The sequence below is a fragment of the Leucopleurus acutus genome (genome assembly GCF_964270905.1).
Source record: "Leucopleurus acutus genome assembly, chromosome: 16".
Classification (NCBI taxonomy): Eukaryota; Metazoa; Chordata; class Mammalia; order Artiodactyla; family Delphinidae; genus Leucopleurus; species Leucopleurus acutus.
This window is the reverse complement of record NC_139158.1, coordinates 50,662,427-50,674,209: the sequence shown is the minus strand read 5'-3', so window position 1 is coordinate 50,674,209 and position 11,783 is coordinate 50,662,427. Positions and strand designations below refer to the sequence as shown.

The 11,783-nt window shown below is 36.0% G+C and overlaps 1 protein-coding gene across 2 annotated transcripts; it reads right to left on the bottom strand.

Annotated features, from left to right (window-relative positions):
- Positions 1 to 480: 480 nt before the first annotated feature.
- On the bottom strand, positions 481 to 11,777 carry MKKS (MKKS centrosomal shuttling protein; the record flags this gene model as incomplete). 2 transcript variants are annotated; one of them, XM_082857409.1, is made up of 5 exons in its annotated part: positions 481 to 3,178; positions 4,511 to 4,952; positions 6,582 to 6,692; positions 7,629 to 7,804; positions 10,793 to 11,777. In XM_082857409.1, 4 exons carry the CDS (start codon positions 11,775 to 11,777, stop codon positions 4,512 to 4,514), a joined length of 1,713 nt encoding a protein of 570 aa, XP_082713535.1. In that variant the 3' UTR covers positions 481 to 3,178; position 4,511. The 2 variants fall into 2 exon arrangements, with proteins under 2 accessions (XP_082713535.1, XP_082713534.1); XM_082857408.1 differs by having other exon boundaries at positions 481 to 4,952.
- Between the last annotated feature and the right edge of the window lie 6 nt (positions 11,778 to 11,783).

Genomic DNA, 11,783 nt, shown 5'->3' with positions numbered 1-11,783 from the left:
TGAGTTGTAATCTTTTTGCAATAGTGACATCAAAGATCACTGATCACAGATCAACACAGCAAATATAATAATAATGAAAAAGCTAGAAATACTGCGAGAATTACCAAAATGTGACACATACAAAGTGAGCAGATGTGGTTGGAAAAGCGGGGCCAATAGAATTGCTCGATGCAGAGTTGCCACAAACTTTCAATTTATGAAAAAACATAATATCTGTGAAGTGCACTAAAGTGAAGGACAATCAAACAAGGCATGCCTGTAATCTCTACAACTGAAATTTCTTCAGGTATTAAAACTGATGTAGTAGAAGAATGTGTAATTATTATACATGATTATGATGTTCATGACATATTAAGTAAAAAAATAGATTATAAAACAACATCCTATATGATCACATTTTTGGAAAACTGTACACAGAGGACAAACCAAAAAGATGCACATAAAATGTAAACAGTGGTCATCTCTGGGTAGTAGGACGACTCTTGACTTTGTTTTTGTTTTGTGTGTGTATGTCAGATTCATATTTTCCAAAATTTCTACTGTTACAAAATGTTATGAAAGAAGAAAGGAAAATAATACTTAAAAAATATGTCTTGCCGGCCAGATGATCAACTCCTTGAAGTCAGGGATTGTGAACAAATCTTTTTTTTAAATCTTCAACACCATTGACTTTTGTGTCTGGCAAACAAAGAAATCAATTGACATTTCTCAAAATGAAGTCACAATGCTTCAAACAAAAGCTACAGGGCTAAATAAAATAGGATGTTTATTATAAAGGTTTCCCCAATGTGAATTCTTAACAGAACTTTGTCAGGTTGCTTCATTTCCCTCTTAAGTCACAATTTATTACAGATAATGGTATTCCACTGCTTTTAATACATCTAGTCTATTAATTCTCTCTCCAACAAATGGGTTGATCTACATATACAAATAGTTTTCAGAGATTGCATTCTCTTTTATATGAGTATTACTATATTCTTAATAAAGAAACATATAAATCTACTTGTAATCCAAAAATACAGGCTAACATTGAGTTTAGATGCATCTAAACTCAAATTTTGTAGGTGAATGGCAAACATTTCCAAGGATTATGGGACACTATAGTTACTAAGTGGAAACACTTAACTAATGAAAAAGATTATAAAGGTATCAGATGTTCAAACTTGCCTTTTCCTTCAGATTAAGAGATAGATTTATTTATACAATACAGCTGAAACAGGGACCTATAAGACATGTTTAGTCTCCTTGACTATTCCCCAAAGATCACCAGAAATGAATAACCTAATTGGATGTTTTGACAGGCCCTGCATTGATTATGAGTGTGATTTTTGTACATGATACTCTTAAATAGTAACCTACATAATGTATGTGACTATAAACAATATTGTTTTATTTTAAAGTTATCCAAAAAACTGTTCAACAATGTAAGAATACAGAATATGATGGGTCTTACGAGGGTACTTAAAAGTCCTCTTCTATCACGTGAATGCCCCCAAAGTTTTGATTATACAAACTGGGTTCAAGAATATCTATGATAATAAAAAAGAACTAATAATAATAATTTAAATATCCTGTGGAAAACACTCCACTCTAACAGTTGATTTAAATGTCTAACATATAAAGATTCTCTGATACAAGTATAAATGGAAGAATTAAGGAATTGGGTATTTATAAGATTAAATGAGTATTTTGACTTAAAATGTCTTTTAATTTGTGTTAGTTCTCCAATTTTTTTTCTATGCTGCCAAAATCCTAACCTCTTTTGATTAAAAAGATGCTAATCCTACAGTTCAAGAAACTTTACTAATTAATAATAATAAAACATGAGACGTGTCCTGTGAGTCCCACAAAAGTATCGAGCAGTGCTGACTTCATTCTTTTCTGCATGATTCTCCTTTTCCTTTTTTTGTAGCTATCAGGGCTTCCTGTTCTGTTGCCCGAGGAAACATAATGCAATATTCAGACTTCAGTCTTACTTTGTCAGCAAACAATGCCCAAGGCTTAACTTAGCTGCTAGTTTGTTGTTGATTTCTGTCAAAATGAGCTCCTCTGAAATTATTTTCGTCAAGAATTTTCATCTCGTATTTTACCATCTGAGTTTGAATGATGATTTTCTTGAACTATTAAGACAGTTTTTTTTTTTTTTAATTTCCAGTGTTTTCTACTAAGGATTGTATACAACTTCAGGAAACATGAATTTATAAAAATATTTCAACAAATTTATGACATACTCAAAATGAGAGCACTGGTATTTCACCAAGGAATATAATTGTATTTTAAGGCAAAGTTAAAAATGACAGAGCTAAAAATGGCTATCCTGAGAACCCAGGATAATTCCCATATTTCTATGTGACACCCTTTCTTAAGTGAATATAAAAACCCCATTGTAAACATGTGTGATGAACCCTGCCTTTATGTTTGGAATGATGGTGAAAATGCAAAGGCATGGCATCAAGAATGCTTTTTTCCACTTGTGTGATCAAATTTTCAGTATGTAATTATAAATAAGCTTTACTCTTGCCTTTATTAGGTGTTAATTGCTGCATAACAAGTAACACCCCAAACTTGACTTAAAGTTTATTATCTCACAGATTTTGTGGGTCAGGAAATCAATCAAGGAGTGGTTTATCTAGATCCACTGTTTTAGGGTGTCTCATGAGGCTGCAATGATATAGAGGCTAAACTCATCTTGATGCCTATTAAGGAGGAACTGCTTCCAAATTCACTCTTGTGTTTGTTGGTAGGATTCAGTTCCTTGTGGGCTGCTGGCTGGAGCCTCCCTCAGTCCCTTGCCACGTGGGCCTCTCCTGAGGGTAGCTCCCAACCTGGCAGCTTGTTTCCGTCACAGTGAGCGAGTGACAGATAAGGAGAGAAGCCTGTTTTGACAACCCACTATTGGAAGTGACAGCCCATCACTTCTGCTGTATTCTTCTCATTAAGAGCTAGTCATTTGGTCCCAGCCACACCCGAAGTGTGTACGCCAAGAGGCAGGACCATCTTGGAGGCTGCCCATCCCATGCAAGATACATTCACACCCTTCCCAGATCCCCCAAATTCTCACGGTGTTACAACATCAGCTCAAAGTCCAGAATCTCATTACTGAAGTCAGGTCAGGGTGGGTGAGGCTCCCTGTGTGTGATTCTTTAGGTGCAGCTCCTGGAGCACAGTTCCTCTCCACCTGTAGACCCACAAAGACAAGTTATGTCCCAATATACAGTGATAGATCAGGCACAGGATAACTGCCCTAAGACACTCCTGTTCACCAACTGAGAACTGGAAAACTCAAAGGAGTCACTACATCCAGCCCACACTCAACGGAGGGGATTAGACAAGGGCCTGAAAACTAGGAGGCAGTGGGTAATTGGGGGCCATCTCAGAGGCTGCCTACCACTCTGCCAGGCTGACCCTAATAATAAAAGACATGAAATTTTAGAGAAATATTTTATGAAGCTTGTAGTGTAGCTGATTTTTCAATATATATTGCACTGCTGTGTTTGTACTGCAATTTCTTCTTTGGCTCAGGATAAAAATTCTTTTAGATTACAAGAATACTGGAGGAAATTGCTTAAACATTCTATCTCCCTCTATCACAGCTATAGATATGATCATTGACTCTTAGGTTGTTTAATTTTCCCAAACTGTTCAAGATGTTTTCCTAAAGTTTAATATAACATGTTACAGCTCCATACTGATTCTTCTAGCTACATTCTGTATTTCTTCTTCAATTTATCAATACATCTTGCATTTGCATAAAATTCAAATTATATTCCTTGATATGACATGTCTTTACTTTGAATATGAGAGCTGTACCAGTTTCTTTTTGGCACTCTTGACTAAATTAGAGAAATAGTTTTTCTACTTCTTTTCTCTATGCTGCTTAGTTACTATATAAATCTATATTTTTCCTTGATTACACATTTCATCAAAATAACAAAAATGAAGAACCGTGATACAAACTAGCAGTTGTAGGTAGACCAGCTTCTACATCAATTATCCAACCAGTGAATGATATAGTCTCAGTTAAAGAACCCAGAAATTTTACTGAATGCGTAGTTTGAATACTTCTTTTGAATGAGCAGTATGTACTAGATGCTTTGTGATACTTTGGAATCTAGTTTTAAACATATGTAATTACTACGAACTAAAAAATATCTGTAATAAGTATATCCGAACAAGAACATAGGATTTAAAAAAGAATTCTGTTATGCTCTCAGAATGACGTCAAAATAATGAGAACAGAAATTTAGAACAGTGTACAGTGGTATCTGTGGAAACTGCTAGATAATTACCATATCTTTAACAATGCTTCATATTTTTATTATTCTGTGGTATAATAATGTGGTATTCAAGAATCAATTCTTTTCTTAAATAAGTGAATCTATAAATTTATGAATCATCAATCCCAATATGCAGAACAGGTCTTTGAGAGACAACACATGCACTCAATATTTTTCTTTATTGACATGTCACTAGTTTTTCTTTTTGTAATATAAACATGCTATTCTCTTACATCAGTTTTTATCTTCAATGACATATGAAAGATCCAAAATCAAATTGGCAGTCTCCACAGCCACCTGCAGGCCACTAAGCTTTGCAGTAAAACAGTCCAAGGTCAGGTTGCCAGCTGAGTCCATGGCTTCACACGGAAGGCAGGTTTGAGGCACAAAAGGAAGACGAGCACTCCTTAAGAAGGACCAGCTAAGTTCTTCCTGGATGCTGTAGAGTCCACAGCCACATCTTGAAAGCAAATCTGGCCAGTTCACAACAGAGGGAGAATCAGCCTGAACTGACCAAAAGTGTCCATACTTCCCGTCAGTGAGAATTTCACCTCCGTCGTGTTCTAAAGAGCCAGCGAGAGACTCGAGTGCGCTGCAGAATGCTTCAGCGATCAGCTGGAGTTCTGTCTGGGTACATCCGTCATCTCTAAGAATGCCTTCTGGCTCGCTACGCGTCTAAGGAGCAACAAAACCATTGAAAACACGGAACAGAGCAATTAATATGCAAAAATGTTTCTGAAAAATACTTGATCAGACCCTTATTCATAGGGGTTTGGCACAAGGCTAAAGGGCATGGATGGGCCAGCTGGTCAGGCTAATCCCTTAACCTGGTTGTTGTAGTAAAAATGCTCGCTACCAGTCATGTTATCAGAATGAACGACTCAGAATAAACCCCACCATCAACTTATTCTGAAGGACTGCCCAGTACTGCCTCCTTAATACATGAAGGACAAGGTATAATATGTGAATCACAGGCTTCTGTACATCCGGGAGGAACTACTGGAAGTCCCAGATGTCCCAGATGAAGTACTTATTTATGCTTGGCAAATGTTTGAGATTTGTTTAAAATGCGAATATATGTATTATTATTAAGACAAAAACCATTTAAGCACGTGTCATTTTCACATTAATGTTTAAAAAATAACTATTCTTCTTTTTAAATTAATGACAAGGTTATACAACTTTGCTTCTTTTCCACCATTCTAAAAAGTTTATCCTAGAAATTTCATGATAGAAAAAGTAATAGATTAGCAAACTCATACTTGAATGATAGTTAAAAACCCATATCCTAACTACTTAAAAATAGTGACCACTTTTTTCTTTTTCCCAGGAGGTTGGAACCAGATGAGATCATCTCTATGGCATATTCTTTCCCTATATTTTCAGTGCTATACTGTTTCTTTAAAATCCTACTCAAAACACCTTCCTTCTCCAAAAGACTTATTCTAGTTTACTCAGTCCCATTTGCAGACCATGTTATTGCCCATTCAGCATCAGTAGATTGGCAATGGTTTTGTTTTTCATAATGTAAATTCCAATAACTTTTCATGAATGGGCTTTATCCTCAAACAGATTTTAAATTATTTGGGGAAGCAGGGCAAGGCATGTCTATGAAAAACGTTTACACCCAATCCCAGGCATCCCAGGGAGCTCTGCACTCCTGGCTAACCAAAGAGCCAACTGCAAATACCTGGAAAACACATACATTTTTGTATCCATTTTCAAATAGAGTAGGTCAGTGTTAATGAAATAATTAATAAGAACTACAATGCACTAAATTTACTGTCAGGAAATGGAGTTTCATAGATTAATAAAACAATTCTAGTTAATAGAATCAATATATCATAAATGAAAACCAATTTAAAAATTATAATACAGTCTAATAATTAGCACGCTTTAATAAATGAAATTAAGTTTTTTCTTGAAGATGCAGAAGGTACTGAAGTATTCTATAGAATCTCAACACTTTCATAGTGAATATCAATTATTACTGTACCACAGCACTTAAGATCTCTAAGATGACAGCTCCCATTAACAGAATGCTCATTTCAAGAGGCAGTAGAGACAATACTCAAAGAATGCGATCACCTGCTAAAAGGTTGGATTAATAATCATTGTGATAAAGATATTACCTTATATTTGCAACTGTTATTTTCCTCAAGTGTTTTCAAATACAATATTTGATTTTAAGACTACTGAGAAATTAAGCATTAGAGGCTCCAGAGTATTATGATTTAGCTTATTATTTCATAAAATGAATGTTGCTGAGAATTCAGATAATTTAAGAAGGACTATCTAACCTACCTTGTGTCTGATATATGCCGCCAAATGAGTTTCAGTACAGCCACCTCCTAATAAAACACATGGTTCCTTGATTGTTAACTGCAAAGCATGCAGTGCTGTTTGACACATGAGCTAAAAAAGAAACGAATCACCAGTATCTGACATTGACATCAGAAACACAAAGAAATATAACCACGTTTTCAAGGCAACTTAGAGAGTGGTCTCAAAGAGGCTGATTTTAATTGCAGAAGAACAAAACTGGTGTCACTAAGGTTGTCATGTGATGAATACATTTTGGAATAATAAAGATGAAATAATAAAGAGATGAAAGAAAATACTTTAGCCAGATGTTTGTTTTCATGGTCTGGATTAATATCCTCTTTCATATACATTTAGCTCTTCAAATTGAGATTCACAAACACAATAACTGGATCAGCAAGGTATGCAAATATTTCTACCAAAAAAATATTTCAGTCTAAATAACTTAGCTGTATAAACGCTACAGAATTTATTTCAAGTTGCTATGGAAATGATCCAACCAAGCAATAATAAAAACACACAGACCTTGAATATTCACCAAGGATAGATCCTTGAGCATGCATTCTTCAAGTCTGTGACCAATGCCATAGGGCATCGCTTCCATTGTATAAAAGCTGCATGTGTTATTGCTGTTCGTGGACAACATGCTGTTAAGAGGTGGATGATGAGTATAACTGGGGAACCTATTGCTAAGTGAATTATTCATACACATTAGCACCAACAAGTACACAATTGAAGTTAATTTCTTAAGAAAAGTCCCCATCAAGGACTTTCAGATTGCTTGTAAAATATAGAAATAATAAGAGGCAACATGCCAAGTTTCTGTAGTATCACAGGCAATTCAATCAGTTTACTTGTAATTTTAATTCTCACATTTTTGTTGTTTTTGCTTTCTATACAACCTAGGGAAGTTATGAAGAAAAAAAAAAAGCATAGCTCACCGATGTGAAAAAAAATTATAGCACTTGTCTGAGTGATTATTTAATCCCTGCCTCAGCCCCTAGACGTGGAATTCAGTTTATTACTTACCTTCAGTTCATCCCAGGCTGTGTCATTTCTGTTGCAGAGAAGCAAGCTGCAGACAGTTGTTTCATTAGGAATAAGATGAAAAAAATGTTTGAAGCCAAATTTTGCAGTGCACAAATCTTTCACACTTCCATAACTACTGGGAGAGATTGAGTCCAAGGAACCAATAGGCCTTGTTCCTATTTTTTAAAAAAAGTTTAGAAAACACAAAATGGATGAGTGAAGATGGAGCATACAATCATTTACAATATTTATTCCTAGCCAATATAAAAGCCCCACAAGCATATCATTTAAGATATGAAATATAGGATAAAGAAATAAGATGCATCTTCTTAAACCTGTGAAATAAGTAGTATTCTGTCATTAAAATCATATGCAAATAAAGCAGAGGTTCTTTTGGTTTACAGACGTCTTTGAACATGTTTAGCTATTTTGTACTCTCCAAAAAGACACACACAATTTTGCATACATTTTCAGGAAGTCCAGGAACCCTGGAAGCCTGTGCAGGGATCAGAGACACCAAATTAACAACCCCACTAATCTGGAATGAGGATGAAGTGAGGAAATAGGTCATTTTCTAAAGGTGTTATGATTTTTACCTTAGAACACACAAAGTAAGCTCTGCAAATAGATGAGTAGTTGAATTCTTCTGGGGCTCCATTTAGTGAACATATAGGAATTTTTTTTTTTCTTTTTGCCTAACAACTGTTTGCATGTAAACAACTACCTAAATTATGCCAAAATAAAGTATGTGACATTCTTATTTCATTGTCTTATTCTTTGATTATATTTTGCCCTCCTTCCTGTACAGGTAAAATAGTAAAATTTTACAAAACATAAATTAATAAAAATATGAATGAGAAGTTAGGATGACTTGAAGGTTTCTAAAAATCTCTAAATGTAGTAGTTATGTAAGAAACGGCACAAACCTATAAGGAGTAACAATACTAGTTTAAAGTCTTAAGATTAAAACTGTAACTCTTAGCAATGTACCTTCTTGGGCCAGTTTCCTCTTTGAAACTAATGGGATTAAAATAATTATGTCTAAAAATATGTGCAGCTCAAAAATTTTGTAAAAAACCAGAAAATAATCATGAACAATTTCACTTCTTTGAATACCCTTTCCTCTTTACTTCTGAATTCTCAAAGAATAAGGAATACTTGAGGGATCTAAAATTTAAGGAAAAAAACACAAAACTCTACATTTTGTATAATTTCAAGGGTGGAACCAACAGAGAATTTGTAAGGAGAGGATCCCCGTTCCCGCTGATTATCCTCTGATGTGCAGCAAGTCATTTAACTCTTCTGGGTGGGTTTTCCCAGAATGGGGATAATCACGTCTATTTCACAAATAAATCAAACCAAATGTTAAAAATGCTCTGTAAGCTATGACAAGCTTCATACCCACAAGTCAACCAAGCACAATAACCCCATTACTTAGCCTAGATCATCAGTAAAGAGGAATTTTGTTTGAAGGGGGAGAAAGGAGGTAATGTTAACCTAGACACACCAGAGAAGATGGATTAGGTCCCAAACATACTTCACCTGTTATTAGTTTACCGGAACCATCGGCCTGGTATAGTTTTTTCCCCCCTTTTCCCTTGTGTCTCAAAAAGTTTCTGCTCCCGAGATCCAAGACTGCAGCCGTGGCTTTGCATAACGTTACACATACATAATTTGGGGAAGCAGGGCAGGGCATGTCTATAAAAAACATTGACACTCTCCCCAGTCTCACTGGCAGCTCTGCAATCTCTTGATAACACTCCTTGATAACATCTGATAACACTCCAAAGAATCAACTGCAAATACTTGGAAAACACATAACTTTTCATATCCATTTTCAAATAAAATAGGTCAGTTCATGTTTTACCATGTTCTAGTTACAAATGGCATAAAATATCAATTGTGGGCTGGTGTGGAAACCCAGTGCCCACTTATATTGTTTCTATGGAAAAATGCTTCAGTTTAAAAACTGACTACATAATCTATAATACTCAATATTCACAACTGGAAATCATCTGATTCATGAAAAGCCAGTAAATATTTAAGGATATGGGTCTGACCCACAATATTACCAATGAGTTCCAAAGAATGATTTCTGTTATTTCTTAACAGTTTCCACTCTAACGATCATTTGACAGTCTTACAGAGGCAGGGCAATAGCACAGAGATCTTAGGGATTCAGTACTGGCACTCATCCTTCTCCTTTTCGATGATTTATAATAAGACTAAAAATAGTCAACTTTAACAGTTTTAACAAAATTTATTAGACTTAAACTTTTAAGTCTAATAACTTACGAATTGAAATTGATCTGAATGAAATGATTGTCTTTCTGATGGGTTGTCAATGCAGTTAAAGAGATACTGAAAAGTGACTCAAATCAGGAACTTTTCAGCCTGTCATTTCTCTTTGGCTCTAGCAGGTGACTACCAAACTTCTATTTGCTTCTTTTTTCTGAGTTTGTGAAATACGGTGAATTTCTTGCCTGTTATAATTCTGTATGTTAATAAACATATTATTGTTAATTCAACAAACATTTTAGAACCCCTACTGTGGACCAGGCTTGTTGTAAGCACTGAAAGTAAAAGATGATCCCAACTCTCAGTCTCAAGGAGCCTAGCTGGAAATATTTGGGATATTGAAAGCTAGCCTGCTGGCGCGCACACACACACACACACACACACACACCCTTAATTAGGAACCACCATTTAGGCAGAAGTACAGTTGTTTGTTGGAGTTAGATAAAAGTGAATATTCTAGTTGCAAAACTACCTTCTGAATACAATAAGAGCTTTGTAAAACTCAAGTAGAAGAATTTTGTTTCAAGTATGAAAGACTTTATGTGATTATGAAAATGTTAGATTTCTCAATAATCTGTAAAATGTTTGGGGGTTAATAGTTTTAGATTATGACAGACTCTGCAGTACATTTTGGGGCTGGAAAATACCTAGAAAATAGTCCTCATCACTCAATTTTTAATAAGTGAACAATGCAGGATCTTTTCCAGAAACCACCTTTGCTGCCAGAAATGATACACACACACTGTGAGGTTGGCGGCTTCTCAAATTGTTCAAGATGTTAACAGTGACACACACCAAGACTATCTTTGCTCAAAAGAAGTGTGATTTATTAACCATAAGGGGCAAAAGCTGAGAGTGCTTTTTACCTGTCACTTTACTCAGGGGTTCCATCACAGCCACTCCGACTCTGTCTACAGCAATAACATGATGCGTTCTGAGAAACTGCTTCAAAGATGGGTGTATAACTTTTTGGCACAAGACAAGATCAACGTGATCACTAACTAGCTGCCTTCCTAGGTTAAGCAACTGGTCCAGGACTGCATTTTCAAGAGAAACTCCGTAACTCACCACCACATTTCCTTCTCCAGTATCAGAAAGGTCTCCGGATAAAGACACACAAAAGAGTGCCACCTTGAAGGAATCTGATTTTTTGATAGGTAATATCTTCATCAATTGAACTTCTGATATTTCAATAAGTATTCCAGGTAACACAGTAGAATCTATAACTCTTTGATGTTTTAAAGGGACAATTATACTCTTTCCTAAAATGATGTGGTCTTGGGCATTTTCTGGAATTATAAGCAGAAAGGCTCTCAGAATCAAAGTACTGATATGGTCGACTTCCTTTGTGGTGAGCATACAGGCAGGTTTACTTGTTAATATACTGCGCACCAAACAGAGGAGGATCTGAGTGCTACTAAAGTTGACTGGGATTCGACAACCACAGGCCTCAGATTTTAGGTAACTGGTGCAGAGGCTCAAAAGCTGCTTATTTAACTTAATGACAGTGGTGGGTGTCAAACCTATTCTCTGAACATTTTCAACTAAGTTGCAGCAAAGAATGGCTGTGAATAAGCCGCCGTCACTGAAGCAGGACACGTGATTCTGCACAGAAGTTGTCAGTATCTTTAAAATGGGATGGGTGACTGGCAGGTTGGCGAGGAGGGCTGCCGACTGGGAGGTTGTGCGCACAGAGCCCCCCAGGCCGTTGTGCAGCTGCTTCAGCCTGCCTGCCGGGCCATAGCAGGATGTGACGATGCCTTTCAAGACAGAGAGGGTGGCCTTCACTCGTTTGCTTGTCAGTGGCTCACTTCTACAGAATGAGGGCTTTTTAGCTTCTAAACGAGACATCTTACT